This window comes from Neofelis nebulosa, chromosome 7 (genome assembly GCF_028018385.1).
Source record: "Neofelis nebulosa isolate mNeoNeb1 chromosome 7, mNeoNeb1.pri, whole genome shotgun sequence".
Taxonomy (NCBI): domain Eukaryota; kingdom Metazoa; phylum Chordata; class Mammalia; order Carnivora; family Felidae; genus Neofelis; species Neofelis nebulosa.
In genome coordinates, this window is record NC_080788.1 from 11,793,798 (window position 1) to 11,812,457 (window position 18,660).

The following is an 18,660-nucleotide window of genomic DNA, read 5'->3' on the forward strand; positions in this document are numbered from 1 at the left end:
TCTTTTCTCTCCTCCCCTTCCCCCACCACCCCTCCTAATTCGTCAACTGCTGAAACATCTGCCTGGTTGAAACCGCCTCCTCGCCGAGCGCTGGGGGCAGTCCCCAGGTGTAGGTCTTTGTGTCGCCAAAACTTTGCAAGGAAGCGAGGGCGCTGGACAAAGAGCGAGCGCGGGAGGGCGTCTGCCAGCCGTCTAGGGACGCCGGGCGGTGCGCGCTCTTCCCTGGGCTCAGCGCGGTACCCGGACGCCCGCGGTGCCCCGAGCCCAGCCTCCCTAGGCGGGGAGTGGCAGGTTCTGGCCACATCCCAGCGCCCTCGGGAGCTGAGAGAAGAACCAGGCGGGAGAAGCAAAGGCGGATGGCTGGACATTGGAGTTGACTAGGGTGGGAGGAGGCGAGCTGAGGCGCGGAGCAAAGCTGTCAAACTGCACTCAGAGCCCCGCGCGGGGCGGAGGAGGGAGGGGAGGGGAAGGGGAGGGAGGAGAAGGGAGGGGAGAGGAGGGGCGGGCAGGAGCGGAGAGGGAGCGAGCGGGCTCGCCGCGCCTGAGCAACCCCTGTCTGCCGCTGTCGCCGCCGCCGCCGCTGGCCCGCACTCGCCCGGAGCGCAGGGTGTCTGCCCCGCTGCGCGCCGCGCGCGGAGGCTCCGGCGCCCGCCGCTGCGCCCTCCAGCCCCCGCTCCTCGCGCCGGCCCGCGCGGGTCCCGGCGGGCGCGAACCCACCATGCAGCTGCAGTTCCGGAGCTGGATGCTGGCTGCGCTCACGCTGCTCGTGGTCTTCCTCATCTTCGCGGACATCTCGGAGATCGAAGAAGAAATCGGGTAAATAGCTGCGCCCAGGCCCGTGCGGAGCCCTGGCGGGATCTCTCCCACCCCGGTACTCCGCCCCCCACACCCGCTTTGTGTGCGCCGCGCCCCCCTAACGCTCAGCTGGAGAAGTGGGGGGGAGGTTTCGGCCCGGGGAGGCGGTGCCGGGGGACCGGGACGGTTTGGGGAGCTGAGGATGGGGGGCGCGGCTGCCGTGGGGTGTCCCCAAGCGGGGAGCACGGGCAGCCTCCAGCTGGCCCGCGTCAGGGAGCAGACTCGCCCACCCTACCCCCCTTCCCTAGCTTGTCCGCGGGCGCTGTCGCCGGGTCGAGGGAGGGCGCCGGGGAGTGTCTGGGGTGGGCGGAGGGGCCGAGAGTGGAGGAGGCAGGAGTTTCTTTGTCTCCAGCTCGGCCGCTTTCTCGCCTTGGCAAAGTGGGCAGGGGGCGCGCGGGGATCTCTGTGCTGGGGGAGGGGATCCCCGGGTCGGAGCGGAGGGCGGGGGCTCTGCACTGGCTCCCGGGAAGGGGAGTGTCCCCAGTACCCACGGACTGGCACACGATCCTCCCGCCGGCCCGGGAGCCCGGCGTTGGGGCGCCGGCTGGTACCGCTAGAGGCGGAGCGCTTGGGGCTGCGCTGAGACTCTCGCTGTCGCCTGGCTTTGGACGCTCAGCCAACCCGGCGGCGCCCCCTGCGCCCCCGGGTTCCCGTGCGCTCCCCGCGCCGATACCGAGACCGAGACCTTTCGAGAAAGTCTGTACCGTCGCCGGGGGGGGTCTTCGGGGGCCCCCAGGCGCGCTGTCTCGCCCCGGCTTTTCTGGGATCTCTCCAGAGGTGGGGAGGGACCGCGAGCCCCTGCCCTTGGCGCGGGACTTCCAGGAGTGCGCACTTGCGGCTCGGGACGCACCCGCCGTGGGTCCGGGAGGCTGAGACTCGCGCCCCGCCCGGCCACCTCCCGCACGCTCCTCGCGGTCTCTCTGCTTCAGCGCCACAAAGAGCGTCCAACCCGCGGCGGGCAGGTGGGGAGGTAGCTAGGGTTCTGAGGGGCCCTGTGGAGAGCTTCCTGGCCCAGGACAGGGAAAAGGTGAGGTCGCCGAGTGGGCAAAAGGTCCCCTCTTCCTTGGGGCTACGGCCGAGCCGGAGCCCTACTCGAGTCTGCGCCGCGCGCGCCCCCTCCTTTGTCCCATTTGTTGCCTTCATTATCACAGCGAGTTTAGGGCCCGCTACGCCGACACGTCCCTCAAAAGGGGAACGCCAGGATCCCAAGGCCCTAAGGACCCAGACCCCAGACCCGGGGGGAGGCGCCCACCTCCTACTCTCTCTTCTCCCTGCCCCTTCCCATCTCAGGAACCCAAGAATTCCTTCTGTGAACTCCACAGCACTTCAAGAACCCCTCTGTCTGCCTCTTCTTCGTCCTCGGTTTCCCCAAGAGCTCCGCAAACTTTCACAAATACTGTTCAGTTAATACATGACGTTCTCCCAAGCGGAGATAGAGGAACACGCTACTTTCCGGAGCTGTTCGCCTCAAAAACCAGGGTCGGAAAGGAAATCAGGCAAGCCAAGTCTTGGGGTGATGGATGACCCGGTGGGGAGGGCCTTCCTCCCAGTTCTCCCTCTCTCCTCCCAGATGTGGGCTTGCCTGGCCCAAACCACTTGCTGGCCTTGCCAGGTGAGAGGGACGGATCAGCAGCTGCCCATTGTTCTACTATAAAAACCTAAGGAGTGCTGCACTCATTCAGGCATCCCTGGCTTATCCATTCCCCAAACTTTTACTGAATAGCTTCTACATGCCAGGGACTTTTAATTTTTAAAACAGTCAGGAAATCACTTTGTGCATAATGCTGCACTTTCCTGCCAAATGCGTTATAGAGCCCCCACACCCCACATCAGGTTACTCCAACAGTGTATCCAGGAATAAGCCAGAAGGCCTGAGCTAAGAAGGACATTTGCATATATATATTTAAAACCCGGGGCTTTTCTGCTATGCGTGTGCCCCTGGAGACCTGTTTCATTGGGAGGTTCCCTGTTTAGGCTGACCCTGGGGAAAATTGTCAGACAGGTCAAATGTGTTATCTTCTGTGGCATTACCCTTCCTTCTTGGTGCCCCTGTCCTCAGGGTGACCCCTGGCTAGACCACTTGTGACCCAAGCTTGAGAATATCCTCCCACTTCAATCCCTCCCCCAGGCTGCCCCACAAGTGTTTAAGTGGAGTGGAGCCGTATCTAGGATTCACCGTGACTGGAGGAAGAAGGACATGGGGCAGAAGACTAGAATCCCAACAGGTCTGATATCTGCTTCAAAGCCAGGTTTCAAGCTCAGTCGTGTATATAACCCTTGGAACCAGCCCATCTTTGAGTAGCCAGTAGGGGCTCAGTGGGTTAAGAGCCCTGGCACAGTGGCCAGTAAGGGGCGCCAGGAGTAGGGTTCTGTCTTCCTTATCATAGTCCTTCCTGGGGGACCTGGAATCACACTGAAGACCATGGTGCTATTATACCAGGCATGCCCACCCTTCCCCAACTTGACCTCCCCTATGCTAGGGGAGATGGAAAATTACCTGCTGGAGAAGACGATGGTTCTGTAAAAGGATGGCTGTTTCTGGAAGGCAGTGAAGAGTGGGGACCTTGTGATTTTGAGGAAGGAAAGAAGGAAGGAAGGGGAAGGGGAAGGGGAAGGGGAAGGGGAAGGGGAAGGGAAGGGAAGGGAAGGGAAGGGAAGGGAAGGGAAGGGAAGGGAAGGGAAGGGAAGGAAGGGAAGAAGGAAGGGAGGGAGGAAGCGAGGGAGGAAGGGAGGGAAGGAAGGAAAGAGGGAAGGAAGGAAGGAAGGAAGGAAGGAAGGAAGAGAGGGAGGGAAGGAGGAAGGGAAGGAAAGAGTGAAGGAAGGAAGGAAGGGGAAAAAAGGAAGGAAAAAAAGGAAGGAAAGGAAGGAAGGAAGGGAGGAAGGGGAAAAAAGGAAGAAAGGAAGGAAGGAAGAGAAAAAGGAAAGAAGGAAGAGAGGGAGGGAAGGAGGAAGGGAAGGAAAGAGGGAAGGAAGGGGAAAAAAGGAAGGAAGGAAGGAAGGGAGGGAGGGAGAAGAAAAAAAGGAAGGAAGGAAGACTTGTCTTTCTGGAGTAAATATTCAAAGGATTAAGGAATGAGAAGTGAACAAGGAAAGAGAATTGTATATGCATATCAGGTCGAAAAAACTGAGATACACTTTTCTTAAGTTCTCCATCCGCTTTCTTGTAAAATGAAGCTTCTGGTATGGTAGTCTCAGAGGTCCTGTCCTGCCCAAGTAATCGTATGATGGGTTATGAGGGGCAGGATTTTCTTTCCGAAGCTTTTTCTGAGAGACTCGTTTCTTTTCCTCCGTGATGGTTTTCAACTTCTAACTTGCGCACTTGTGAAAATGCCTCCCTGGGGCTGGAAGAGAAAAGGAAATGTAGAAAGATGAATTCTCTGCAAAGCACTCAAACAAAGAGCAAATTCAAATTCTACATCCAACGTTGGATGGGGCTTTGATAAAACAGCCCCCATGGATTCATGCCATGCCCCAATTTTTAGACCCAGTTGTAAGCTACAATGTTTTTCTGATTGTCCCCTGAGCTTCAGTCTTACATGTAACCCACAAGAGAGGAGCGTGAGGCACGGCTGTCTTGCCCACCATGGTGTCCCCAGAACCCAACACACAGAGCATTCAATACACATCTATTGCACTGGCCCAGTGATGGCCGTGCATGGCATCCTTGGGCAAAGCAGACACCCACACAGCCTTAGGATGGAAAGGAAGTGTGAGTTTCCCCCTAGGAAACCTCCTCCCTTTTTTACAGTTAGGGTAAATTTGACCCCGGGAAGCAACTTCACCTATCCAACATCACACCCTGACCTGGTAAACAGAGGCCAGGCCCGCACAGACCTCCATATTTGCAACCCAATCCCCTCCTGCCCAGAGGATCTCCATGAACATAAAAGAGTCTCTGGTTTCAAAGGAGGTAACTGGCAATAATAACAGTCATCGTGATAATGGTGAAGATGAAGGTGATGACGATCATTAGCATTTATTGATTTACTGAGTGCTTGCTAGGAGCCAAAGGCCATTCCAAGTGCTTCATAGATGTTAATACATGTTATCCTCATGGCCACCCAATGGTCACCTCCCACTGGCAACAAGAGCTACTATTTGTTGAGTTCTGTTGTGTCAAACATGGGCTAATTGCTTTAAAGTACCACTTCACTCAATCCTTACTGAACCTCCTTAAGCTAGGTACTTGTGGCTGTCTCCAAATTATCAATGAGGAAACTGAGGCTCAGAGAGGTTTGTTGATCAAGCAAGTGACCCTAGTTCTGTGAGAAGCCAAAGCCTGTGCCTTTTTTTTTTTAATTTTTATTTATTTTTGAGAGAGAGCGAGTGGGGGAAGGGCAGAGAAAGAAGGAGAGAGAGAGAGAGAGAGAGAGAGAGAGAGAGAGAGAGAATTCCAAGCAGGGTCCACACTGTCAGCACACAGGCCCACGTGGGGCTCAACCTCAGAAACTAAGAGATCACGACCTGAGCCAAAATCAAGAGTCGGATGCTTGACCGACTGAGCCACCCAGACACCCCACAGCCTGTGCTCTTGACCACCTTGCTAGACTGCCCTGCCCTGTGGGTTCTTTCCCCCTGTGCCAATAGTAGGCAGTGGGTCTTAGAACTTAACCCATTCCCCAGGGATCTTCCACAGGCCCAGAGATTTCCTGAGAGACTGGTCTGGCCTCAGAACCTTATAAAGAGGGAAGGTGAATAAAGAAGACTGTGGAAGCACTGAGCGCCTGTCTCCCCAAAATGCCCCATTGGTCCAGTCAAGTTCAGTAATGGCGCCATCCCCCTGGCTTGCCAGACAAGCTCCCATGCCATAGGCATGGGCATCCTAGGCTCACAGCTGGGGCCTTGGCTAAAGCTTCCGGAGGGAAAACTCTCATCCCTCTGCAAATCTGATTCAGATGTCAATTGAAAGAGAATGCTGGCATCTATGTGCCATATGATTGGGCATCCAGGGGCCTGGAGCAGGAGTGATAGTAAAGATATTTAACAACGGGTCTATTGGAAGAGACATCCAACTGGTCAGAATGGATGCCATCCAGTCACCCTGGCCAGGGGTCCTAGTGCACCTCAGGGAGACATCAGACCATGTCTGGGGAAAGTAAAGGCAAGTTGGGGGGCAGAGGTGGGGTTCTACCTCTGGTCCTTGGCTGTGACCAGATCTGGGAGCAGACAGCAACTGTGGCCGTCAGCCAAGAGTGAGGTGAGGTGCACCTTTTGGTGGTGGATGAGTCCAGGCTGATGTGAAAGAAAACAAGCTCTCCTCTTTGAACATTTGAAGTGCAGGCACTTTGTAAGAAGCATACATATTTGCTCAAGACGATACAATCTTTTTTTTCATTCTTTTTTTTTTTTTTTTTTTTTTTGGAAGAAGCTCATTCTTCTCCCCAGTCATGGTGTAGTTCCCTCACCTCGCGTAGAAATATGACTGGAGGGTAAAATAAGAGAGAGAGCTCTGGTTTTTAAGTCACTTGCTCCAAGTCCTCTTGCCAACTGTTCCTAGCATCAAATTTAAATTGTAAATACAGATCCGTCTTAGAAACCAATTCACCACTCAGGGCCTCTTTCCCCTTATAAAGCAGGGTTGCTAGGTTTTTAAAAATTATTTAGGTTTTACAAATTGGGGATGTTGTGAGTTGCCAATTATAAATACTTCTCAGAGAGAGTGGAATTCCAGAAGGGCTCTCATGGCTTTTAGCACGGTGTACAAGGTAATACATAATCTGGCCCCTGCCTCCTGTTTCAGCCTCCCTGGGTTCCAGCCATTCTGTTTTGCTTACAATTTCCCGGGATGAGCCATGCCTCCATGCCTCCATGCTTTTGCACATGTTCTTTCTCCTTTCTGGAAAAGCCTTCTTGCACATCCTATCCCTCCTGAGTCCCACCCCACCCTATCCTTCCTTCCCCTGCCTCCGCTTTCAAGGCTGAGGTCTGGTATCAGTTCCTTTGTAAAGCATTTCCAGACCCCAGACCCTCCTTGGACAGTCCGCGGTAGCTGCCCCTCCTGTGTGTTCCCTTAGCATGCTGTCACGCCAGTATCCACGCCAATGAAGAGAGACTCGATTCTGTTTTAGTTCTCCCTGCCCCCAGGCCCCTGGTGATAAGCATATGGTCTAGTGCATAAAGCCCATAATATATTTTTTTGGATGAGCAAGTTCAGGCCTAGGACATGGCGAAAATAAGCTTTCAGTCTTTCTGCCCCCAAAGGTCTATACTAGTCTAATAACAAGTAAACACCCTCCACTTAGTCAGAAGGCCCTGCTTTTTCCGCCATATGCATCCAACATGGAGAGCACAGCCCTGTTAAGGGCATTGTTCATCATCTTAGAATGTTGGAGGCGGGCCAATGGAAAAGCCTTTCTAGTTTGTCAAAGAAGGAGACCTGGTGGTACGTTCAGAACTGCCAGTTCAGATAAAAACCATAGCTGTAGAGACCCACCTCCAAGCCTCTGTTTAGCTCTTTATCCTCCACTGAGCCCCTTCCAGCCCTGCCACTGCCGAGAGTGCCAGTGCCCCCAGACGTCGTCCTTTTGCCCGGAGAGCAAGTGCCAGCCCTTGTGCACCTGTATCACCTTAATGCTTCCATACGGGTGCTAAGAGCAGACTTCACTTAGAGCCAACTATTTCCTTCCAAGGGCTGATCCCCAGAAAGGATGCTGGAAGTTGCATGTTTGAAACACTGGGAGTATAAGAGACGTGAGGTCAGGTCAATGTGTGTGATCTCCAAGACTTTTGTTATTAAGCATTTTTAACTGGTGTTCTGATTTTCAAACACTGAGCAAACCAGGGAATCGTGATGGATGGGTCAAGACTTGTGGCAGCTGTGTGGACCCTAGAGAAGCTCCAGAGATTCTGGAGGAAGTTCTGGAGACAGATGGAAAGACAGAATGAACATAAATGCCATGGTGGGGGGAGGGGGGCGCAGGAGGGGTGGACACATCAGGTGGCCATCTCCTACCAGGGGATGGGTAAGTCCATTTGTCCAAGAGAAGTTCCAGGGTGAGACACTTGGGTGCCATCTGGGTCCAGGAAAACTGTCTCCTGTGTCTGAATGACTGCCGGTCTGGGGCTTCTCCTTAAGTGTTGAGATTACTCACTCTCCTGGGTGGCAGCTGGGTTGGTTTTAAATTCTCCCCAGTCGCCTGCAATTCGTCACTAGGCTAGGAAGCTGCCCGGTGTCCTGACGGGACCTGTTTGTCCCCGCGCTTCAGCTGTCACAGACTTCACAGTGGCAAGGGGAACTGCTCCATCTGGGGAGAGAGCAGTGGCTGTGACGAGACATGTATCCTGGTGACATGCCAGCAGGAGCGGCCCTTCTGGACACTTGTCCACTTGGAATCCTGATTCGCTGCTCTTGGAAATCCAGCGTCCGCCTTGCGGGGTGGGTGTGGGTGTGAGGTCCTAAATTGCTTTGCTCTGCAAACAAGGAGGCTCTTGCTTTGATGCAGACTTTCCCCCAACACTTTTGTGTTCTTATTGGAGGAACATGGAGGCCCTCAGCCCTGCCTCTAGCCCCTTTTTGAGGCTTAAAGTTTTTCCTTCCCCTCTAGCCTCTTAGTCAATGACTAGGGGGTCGAAATGATCCTTAGATCAGTGGTCCCAAAGGCTGATCTGCAGACGGGTGGTGATCTGAAAGGGAGAAGAGAAAGAAAAAAGAGAAAAAGCACAATGCATCCATGACAGTTATGTTCTTTTCAAGTTGCTCATCACCATTGCTGACAATGACTCTTCTTTGTTCAGAGATGACGTCCTTTTTTCTTTGGGGTATTCCTCCCTGAAAGAGGGTGTCAGTAGATAGTGATTGTGACAGTCTTCCTTAGCCAAAGAGGTTGATAACCCTATGACTCCCCAAATCCCAATCTGGGGGAAACATTACCCATCCCTGAAATCAAACATACTGGGGTCCGAGTTTGCCTTGAAAGGTAAAGGGAGGTGGTTGCTTCTGGAAGCATGGCTTCACTACTCACACATCTTTTCTGCTCAGAGGCGGAAGCCAACAGAGAATAACGCATCACCTGTGGGTGTCTGCTCTGCGCTGAATGATACTCTAGACCCGTGAGCCTTCTTCACCCCTGTAGCCTTCCCAGAAGTCCTGTGAGGGCTGTGTTACTGCCTCATCCACAGATGAGGAAACTGAGGCACAGAGCAGTTAAACAACTTGGCCAAAGTCACACAGCCAGTAAACTGTGCAGAGCTGGGATTTGAACCCAGGCTCCGGGAAACAAGGAGAACTATCCAGAAACGATGTGCTAAATAGCATCCAGTAGGGAAGCAGGCATGCTCCTGCTCCAAAGGCTAAAGCTGGGAAACACAAAGGTCTGTGGGAAGCACCAGTGCCAAAAGAGACCCGCGGGGCGGCGGGCCAGTGCCGAGGCCGAGACAGCATCCTGCAGCCTAAGGACCACTGCCGCGTCGAATCACCCTGTGGCACAATGGTGCTCCCGCTCTGCCTTCTGTCTTTCTGCCTCCCCCAGCCACCTGCTTGCCCCGCCAAGTCTCATCACATCGGCTCTGGAGCACGGCATTTGTTTGCCTGTCTCATTACCAGACAGACAGATACACACTGAAGGAAGAGAGAAACAACACAAATGATTAAGGCCTGGAGGAATTTTCTTCTGGGGAAAGACAGAAGGGCTGGGGCTTTCAGCTTCCTCAGGCCAGGCGGCGGGGGGGGGGCTGCTGGCGAGAGAGGAAGGAAGCTGCCAGGGGAGGGGACAGGCTTCTGCCGGGAGGAGGTACCCACCCAAGGAGCCCTGTGGCCTGGGGACTGCCTCTGGGCCCCCCGTTCTGCCAAGAGCCCCACGGGTCACCCGCTGAAGCCTCACAACCACCCTCTTTGCCCATTTGCAGAGGAGGAAGTGGAGGCCCGGAGAGGTTCCAGGATTTACTGAGGTCACGCAGGTGGGGAAACTGAGGAGCTGGGGTTCCAGGCCGGTTGGCCTGATTCCACGGCCCACGCAGGCTGTAGCCACTTTTGTGCACGGCAACTACAAGGCGGCTGGTCCTGGTCTTCCAGCTCCCGAGGCCTCCTCCGTACACTCTGCACCACACAGTTTGTACAGGGGACTGGGGACATCTGACACTGCACACTAGACTCACGGCAGGGCAGGTGAGCCTCCGAAACGCAGCGATGGCCTTTGCCCTTGGGCGCACCGTTTCGGCAGATGCTGGGGGAAGGGGCAGCCACGCTCAGACTCTGCCCGGTGAGGCGTGGGTGTGTGTCGCTGGTTACCCATCTCCGATTTCAAGAACAAGAACATTGGCTGCACTCGGAGGAGCGATACCCAGGATTAATTCACACCTTCTCTCTCGGTAAATGCCACCGTGGCTTAAATAATGAAGGGAGGAGGCAGAAGATATCCAGAGAAAATGAGTTGGTAAATTCATCAGGCCAGTGGCTTTCATTTGCTGTTCTCCTGTGAGAAGCAAATCCTCTCCTATTGAACCTCTGCAGTTCCCAAAATTTGGGAATTGGTGCTAAGAGGACCCTGGGTGATGTCTGACTATACCCTGATGGGTAGATTTAGTTCCAAGGAGAAGCAAAGAGAAGGGTAAGAAAGAAACCTGCAATGGTGCCTCTATCCCGGCCCTGGGCAGGATGCCTCTTGTGCTGCTGTGCATGAGCACGGCATGCTGACAAACGGCCTTGCATGGGCCCGCGTGGTCCAGCCTTGGGGGTAGGACCAGCCAAAGCGCCACGGCCCCTTCTCCAGCCTGCCTGGTGCTGCCCACCAAAGCTCCGACCTCTGGCAGTGTCAGAATAACTCATTTAGGTCTTCCCTGCAAATTTCTCTCAGCTGCCAACCTGAGGGTTACTGTGAGAACATTGAGGCTCTGGTCTCTTGAGAAATACTTATTGCCTGTGTGACCGCAGGCGGGTGCCCTCACCTCTCTGAGCTCCACTTTCCTAATCTAAATAACGGGGTCAATAATATCCAACTCACCGTGTTCTGAGGATTAAATAAAACACGGACTATGGGAATGAAAAATAGTATAGCCGTTATGGAAATCAGGACGGTGGTTCCTCAAAAAATTAAAAATGGAATTATCGTACGATCCAGCAATTCCACGTCTGGGCGTCTACCCCAAAGAATTGAAAGCAGGGGCCTGGACAGGTGTTTATATTCCTATGTTCACAGCAGTATTATTTACGGTAGCCAAAAGATGTCCATGGGTGGATGATAGGATAAGTAAAATGTGGCATATACAACGGGATATTACTCAACCTTAAAAAGGAAGAAAACAACGTGGATGAGCTTTGAGGACATGATGCTCAGTGAAATAAGCCAGTCACAAAAAGACAAATAGTGTATGATTCCACTTACAGGAGGGGCCTAGAGTCGTCAAACACATCCAGACAGGAAGTAGCAAGGTGGTGGCCTGCGGCTGGGGGAGGAGGGAGCTCCTATTTAATGGGTACAGAGTTTCAGTTTTGCAAAACGAGGAGAACTCTGGAGACTGGTTTTACAACCACGAGAATGTACTTAGCGCTACTGAACTGTGCAGTTAAAAATGGTTAAGATGGTGAATTGTATGTTATGTGCACTTTACCACAATTAAAAACACACATACAGATGCGAGCCGCCGGAAGAGTGTCTGGCAGGTGCTCAACACCCATTGATTTATTTTAAGAGGGTAGTTAACGATATTAACCGAGCAACATCAATGGGAACGTGCTTTAGTTCAAAAAATAATATAGTGACTAAAAGCGTGGTGCGGAGGAAGTAGGGGGAGAAAAAGAAGAAGGGATGTAGACGTAGATTTTACAGAAATACAAACTGGTGTTTGTTATATTTGGACACACTTGCTGCAGGTGAGCAAATACCCAACACCTGGGATTTAGGATTGTGGAAAGTGCAAACGCATAATTTGTGTGTGTGTGCGTGGCGTTCTGTAAATACTTGTTGGTCTGCCTGCCTGTCTCCATTCGGTGGAGGAGCCCATGAGGTCTCGTAAAAGCCCAAGCCACATGGAAGGCACCAAATGGTGGGGGAAGACAGTAGGGCGGTGGAGAGCCAGCTCATCCTCCCTAGCAGAACGAGGTCCCTAGCTGCCCCTTTCCTTACCACCTGCATTGGGGTCTCCTGATCTAGTGTTTGGGGGTCAACAGTGAATCTGAAAACAGAAAAGAGCCCCCACATGCTAATGCCCAGAGATTTGGCTCTTTCTGGCCTAGGAAGGGCTGAGACACAGCTGTCTCTTCCCTTTTAGGCTCAGGCCACATGGTTCCCATAGCACAAGAGGAATGAGCAAGTGCTGTGGGTGGATTCCAGGGATGGGAAGTGCCAGAGCTGTGGCTCAGCATCACATGAGGGTGTAAGAACACACACACATTGCTAGCCCCACCCCGGAGGTTCTGATTCAGCAGGTCCCGAGTGGGGTCTGAGAATCCAAATCTCGAACAAGTCCCAAGGATCCTTGGTCCTTCCAGGCACCATCCTTTGAGAACCACTGGGCTAGAGCCTTGTCACTCAAAGGGCAGTCCTCAGACCAGCCACATGGCATCCTCTGGAGTTTTGGTTGGTGAAAATGAAAAATCTCAGGCCTCACCCCAGACCCAGACTTAATGAAATGGAATCTGCATTGGAACAAGACCCCAGGTAACTTGTGTATACACTCTCTCCATTGGTGGGAATAGTTGGTTTCTGCAGAGTCCCAGCCCAAGGCAGTGATGTAGGCCCATGAGACAAGGGGAAACCTGTCTGAGGATCCCTGTTACCCATCACAAAGTTGGCCTAGAGTTATGTTCAAATGGATGTCAAAAGACATTAATCATAATTATAGCCACTTGCTGGAGGCCTGTGTATGCACCAGGAGCCTTTCATACATTATTTCACACATTGATTATAAAGCCCCTGCAAAACCCACCTTATGGAGAGGTAAACTGAGACTGAGATAAAGTAACTACTTACTAAACACAAAAAAAAAGAACTGAATTTTCTCAAGGTCTAGCTGGCCATTTCCCAGGTGCTGGCAATTTAGCCCTAGAGATTAACCTGCTTCTCTCTCTGTGCCCCTCTCCCAGATGAGGCAAGGCAAGGAGAAATCCTAATCAAGTATTTAACTGACTTACTAAATCAGTTTTTAAGGAGGCTGCGGCCAGTCTGTACCAGAAACAACTTTGACCCAGGCCTAGAGCACGTGAATGAAATTTCTGGAGAAGCTGGACAGCAGAGCACTCCTCGACTGGATCATTAAGCCCCCTCATGAGCTTGACTGAGAGGTGGTCATTCACACAGCAAATTGCACTCCCTTTATAGTTGGCACATACAATAACACTCCCCTAGAGTTCTTGGGGTTCCCGAGTGTTTTTGGTGACCTGCCCAGCCTACAGTCTCATTCCAAACTGTGCTCTGTTCTGGAAAGCAGAAGATTTGAGGGAGGAAGCCTCTGGGGGCGATCTAAGACAAGTATAATGGAGCCTTTTAGAACCAACCTGATCCTTCAGGTAAAGACAGCCTCTGGGCAGGTCGGTAGCAGAGAATTTAACTGCGTTTATTTTTGCCGTTACTTTCTACTCGGGGCAAGGGATATTGGTATTCTATTTATGGCAGTGATATAAAGATTCCTTTTATGATAAATTCATTTAAATTTTTAAGTGAGTCATTGCAAAGTAAAGTATTAAGTCAATAATGTGGAGCTGGCAGAACACGTGAAGGTGGATCCAGAAAACAATTGACGTCTATGCAGCGACCACGTGCTAGCCTTACTTCTTCCCCCTGGTCACTATCTGCCCCTTTGGTAGCAAACCTTCGACAACTCCTTGCAAAATTCCTATAGAGAAGAAGTGAGTTAATCTTCCCCGAAAAGTACCTAGTGACAGATACATTTTCTCACTGTACCTGGGAAATTGCCCAGCGTACAGATAAGGAATGGTCCGATGAAATAATCTTGTGAACGACTCAAAAGACAAGGACAATTTCGACTCGAGAGACCTCCCCACGCCCAGCAATGCCACTAGGTTAGACCCCTATCTTGCCGTCTTAGGGCATGCTCTCCTGCTTTTTTGCACGATTCCTTGGGCTTTATGGGTCTTGTGTGTCTTGCATGGTATCTTTCTTGCCTGCCAGATAGTAGCCCGAGGAAGGCTGGGACCATTGCAGACCTGGGTTCCATTGTACTTCCAGCTCCCTGCAGGGTGCCTGGCAGAGAGTAAGTGCTGGGTTGGAGAAAAAAAGACGGAAAGGAGGGAATTAGCTCCTTGGGGTTCAGAAAGGCCCCTGACATCGACATCCTGAGATCATGTATATGTTTCTCTCCATGGCCAGAGGTGAGAAATGTATTGAGTTATATGAGCCCCTGCCATAGAACTGTCTTCTGTGGAATCCTTAGAGTTCTATCTTATTTATAGATGAAGCCCCACTTTCCTTCTTCCTGATTCCATGAAGAAAGACCAGCCCCCTGCTAAAGTATTCCTTGCAGGGTAATTCACGGTTCTATACCGGCTCCGTGGCCTGGTACACAGAAGCCAGAGGACTGGAGGGATGTGGCCAGAATCGGGAATCAGACAGGCTGGCTCCTGGCAGGCTGAGATTAAGCTGATAAAGAAGGAGATTAATAAGGGTCTGCAACCTCTTCCATCCTGTAGCATCAAGGAGGGTTTTTAAATCAATGCTGGTCTGACTGGCTTAATGGTACCTAATCTTACCTTTTGAAGCTGGAACATTTGGGAGTTGAGATCAATTGAGAGAAAATAAAGCAAAACGTGTTGACTTTTGGATTTCTTAGTCTTCATCAGAGTCCCATTGTGTAGCGTTGTTTTTATTTTCTGTCTTGGAAGCAGGCGGAGATTAGCCACAGAGAGGGTCGTTCAGCCTGGACGAGGCAGTGGTCTGTTTACTTTTGTTCTTACTGTTTTCATCTGCCACAAGATGATCTCCGCGAGGGAAGGATCCGTTTCTGTCCCGTTCACCAGTGTGTCTCCAGTGCAGGGCACGCGGTACAGGCTCGAGTGTCAGTTTCTCACATGCAACATTTCAGTGTAACCAGGGCATGCTATGCGCCACGGGCCAGTCCGCTGGAAAAGTCCATCTGCTCCCGATGCGGGGCCGGGGCAGAAACAGCAGCCTTACTAGGCGTTCACGGTGCCCCTGGAGAAAAGCCCCGGGAGGCTCCTTGGCGCCTACTTTTCTGTGACAGTGACCATGAGCTCCGTGCAGTCATCACAAAGCTGTGTGAGTAAAATGCATCCGACTCGGTGTATACAGGTGCTCACAAGCCCTCTGTTGGATGCTGGCGCCGTGCAAGGCTGAACCCAGTACAGAGAAAGGACTCAAGGCGTTTGTGGTGTGACGGGGCAGAGAATCCTTAGGGGTTGATGACAGGCGTGTCTGGAGTGAGCAACAATTTGGAGACAGGGCTTTGGTTGTGGATTCGCCACCACCGGGCCGTTACCTTAACGGCAGGCCCTAAGCTTTCTGGGCCTCAGTTTCCCCATCTGTACAATGACCATTCGATGAACTCACACATCACAACTGGGTGCCTCCCTGGATGAGCTTCCCTGCTGGATGGAGTCCAGACTCCCTGGAAACAGCAAATCCTCTTGCTATGCCTCTGAATTCCTTGCCCTGAAATTTTAGAGCGGGGCAGTAATAGGTGCTGGTCTATTTTCACCCACCATCTGCTCTCCGTTAAATAGAATAAAAAGGCCACTGTCAGAGCGGGCAAGCTAACACACGGAGCACCTGCCACATGCCAGGCATTACAGTAGACACTTTCACATGTCAACAAAGCGCCTTGATAAACTTGCAAGAAAGGTGCAGTAGCACTGTTGTTTCCCACCTTCCAGCACCACTTGGAGACTCGTTCTATTACGGCAGGTTTGGCATTGCAGATAAATTATGCTCAATATTCCATGTTTCAGAAAAGCGCCTGAGTGTGTGCAATAAAATACGAAAAAGCTATTATCGAACATAGCTAGGTTGGTGGATTTGGAAAGCCTTCTTCCTTTGGTTTTCAGGAAGATTCATCGTCACCAACCAACCTCTCAGGTGTGCAACGGCAGAGCCTGTCCTCAGCAGTGAGCCCTGCCTTGTAATAAAAATGAAAGTGACATTATTATGCTAACGGTACTGATGATTCGTACTATAGGAGTTCCAAAGAGGGAGTCCCCACCAAGGGCTGGGGACAAGGTAGACACTTTCTAGAGGAGACAGGATCAGGGTGGGACTTACAGGAAGGGTCCAAGGACTTAGCTGGAAAAAAAAATGAAGGTGGTGATCCAGATGGGGAAAATGGCCCAGGGCAAAGAAGGTATGAGTGACAGCAAGGGGCTTGGCTGGAGTGAAGGCTTCTGGGTGCCTGGAGGTGGAGGGAAATATGCCAGGTCAGAGGGCTCAGAGCCAAGCTGTCTGTGCTGAGGAACTCACACTTGGTTCTTTGGGGAGTCACTTCAGCTTAAGCTGGGGTCCGAAGACCTCTAAAGAGTCCGTGATGGATCTCAGGAGATCTGTGAACCTCCTGAAATTGTAGGCATTTTTCTGGGCAAAGGATACATGTATTTTAAAGGATTCTCAAAGGGATCCACAAAACTGAAGACAAGATGCCATGGACAGTGGGGACCCCTGAAAGGTTTTGAACAGGAGTCTGCAGAGAATATGTGAGTTGCTCAGAAGGGGACAGGCTGGGGAGACCACTCAGGTCGTCTACAGGAGCAGCTTGGAGGGTGTGGGGTGTGGTCATGTCAATGGAAAGGAAGACAGAGTTAGGGCGTCTTGGTACAGAGAAGAAGTGACAGCACTTTGGGGACCATCAGTGGTGGCCGGGACAATGGCTTGGTCTTAAACATGATGGTTTTAACAAGATGGAGTTTATCTATGTGGGAATGAAGACATTTAAAAATAACTGAATCATCAATTATTGGAGCACAGGGACAAAAGGCCAGGTGGTCCATTCTCCTTTATGTTTCAAGTATGGCCACAAAGGCGCTGAGATGGTGAGAGATTGCCCGTGGTCACCGAGATGGTGAGCAACAGGGGACCAATCCATGAGAGAATTATATTCAGGAGGGAGGTCATGGAAGATGGAGATGGAAATTGGAAGCCATTTGTAGGGAGACATTGACTGAAGCCACGAGTAGAGATGAAATTCCTAAAGTAGCAGAGACCCTAGGATTAAGCCTTGGCCATTGCCCTCATTTAGAGGGTGGGAAGGAGAGGCCAAGACAGCAAAGGCCATGGAGAAGGATGGCCAGAAAGATGAGAGGGGAACCAAAGGAAAGGCAGTGAGCAAGAGAGGTGAGTGCTCCTGGCAGGAGGACCACAGGAATGAGTGTCTCGGCTGTTGTCAGGCCTCTGGTGACCTGTGAGACAATGATGAGGTGGAAGGAGAGTTCGAATCACGGGAATCTACCCCCAAAACCAACAGCACACTGTACGCACTGTATGTCAGCCAATTTGACAATAAATTATATTCCAAACAAAACAAAACAAAAAGAGGTCCCTGATCAAAGGAGCAGTGATCACAGTCTGGCCGCACCAGAGGTTTGAGAAGGAAGGAGAAGCAGGTCAGGGGCGGGGAGACCAGGCAGGAGGACACTATTTTACAAAGGGAAGAATGCGTTTGTAAAAATAAGGCAGAGAAACCAGGAGTGGAAGGAGAAACGGGAGGTTCTACGATAAAGCCACAATGTTGAGGTGAAAACAGGCCCAGTATCAGAGGTGGGGAGGAGGAGGGGAGTGGGAATGAAGGTTCAGAGACCATATTCTGGAGTGGGGAGGGTCCAGAAACATGAATTTTAAAGGAGAGAAGGGGCGCCTGGGCGGCTCAGTCGGTTAAGCGTCTGACTTCGGCTCAGGTCATGATCTCACGGTTCATGAGTTTGAGCCCCGCGTCGGGCTCTGGGCTGATGGCTCAGAGCCTGGAGCCTGCTTCGGATTCTGTGTCTCCCTCTCTCTCTGCCCCTCCCCCACTCGCACTCTGCCTCTCTCTCTCTCTCTCTCTCAAAAATAAATAAAGATTTAAAAAAAATTAAAGGAGGGAAGATTTGGGATCCACTGACCCATCAGGAGCTTCTTGCCTGCATGCTCTGGCCTCAGCTGACCCCTCTGCCTGGGGCTCTTCCCACAGTCCTTGGCAAGGCTGGCTCCTCATCAGATTCTAGGATTCTGACAAAATGTGGCTCCTTCAATAGCTCCTCCCTGACCAGTGCCGAGTCTTCCCCCAGTCCACAGGCTCACCACTCCCCCTGTTTTGTTCTCAGGGCCACTCTTCCTTTGCTGGGACATTTGCTTTCCTCGGGTGTGTATGTGTGTACTTCCCGTCTCCAAATGGAGATGCTAAGCACCTTCAAACGGGGAGCTCCCTGTCTATCCCCACTGTGCCCCCAGAGCCCAGCTCAGGAGCCTGTCACATAGTAGGTGCTCAGTAAGTGCGTGCTCATTGGCACAAAATGACAGGAAGGCAGAGGAATTCAGCCGTGACCAACCTCTCCTCTCCGAAAAGTTTTAACGAGAACAATAATAAAATAAAACAAAGCATCTGCCAAGCTGTTTGTATGTATTCACCATCTCAGTGACTCTTCAGAGTTTACTCCCTTGAAGGAGTGAGGAGGCTCAGTTTTAAATACTCTGCTTGTGAAGGCGGAGCTAGGGAATCACCCTAAAGCCTGTGTTCTTTTGCTATTCATTTTTTGACAGCATTGGATCAAAGACGCCTTTCTGTCAAAAAAAAAAAAAAAAAAATGCCAGGCAGTGGTAGGTGCCCTGTCCCCACTCCTCCCCATTCCGAACATGCCATGCAAAACCCTTCACATGCCAGGGTGTTTTACCAGAGCATGAAAAGGGTTACATTCCCCATCCACTTGTCAGTCCG

At 51.9% G+C, this 18,660-nt stretch overlaps 1 protein-coding gene across 1 annotated transcript in view; it reads left to right on the forward strand.

The window, feature by feature from the left end:
* The first annotated feature begins 567 nt into the window (after positions 1-567).
* Positions 568-18,660, forward strand: part of ST8SIA2 (ST8 alpha-N-acetyl-neuraminide alpha-2,8-sialyltransferase 2) — a 67,450-nt gene continuing 49,357 nt past the window's right edge. The window contains exon 1 of the mRNA XM_058736688.1: positions 568-816. Coding sequence (XP_058592671.1) covers positions 719-816 — 98 coding nt within the window. The 5' untranslated portion in view covers positions 568-718. The remainder of the gene's footprint in view (positions 817-18,660) is intronic.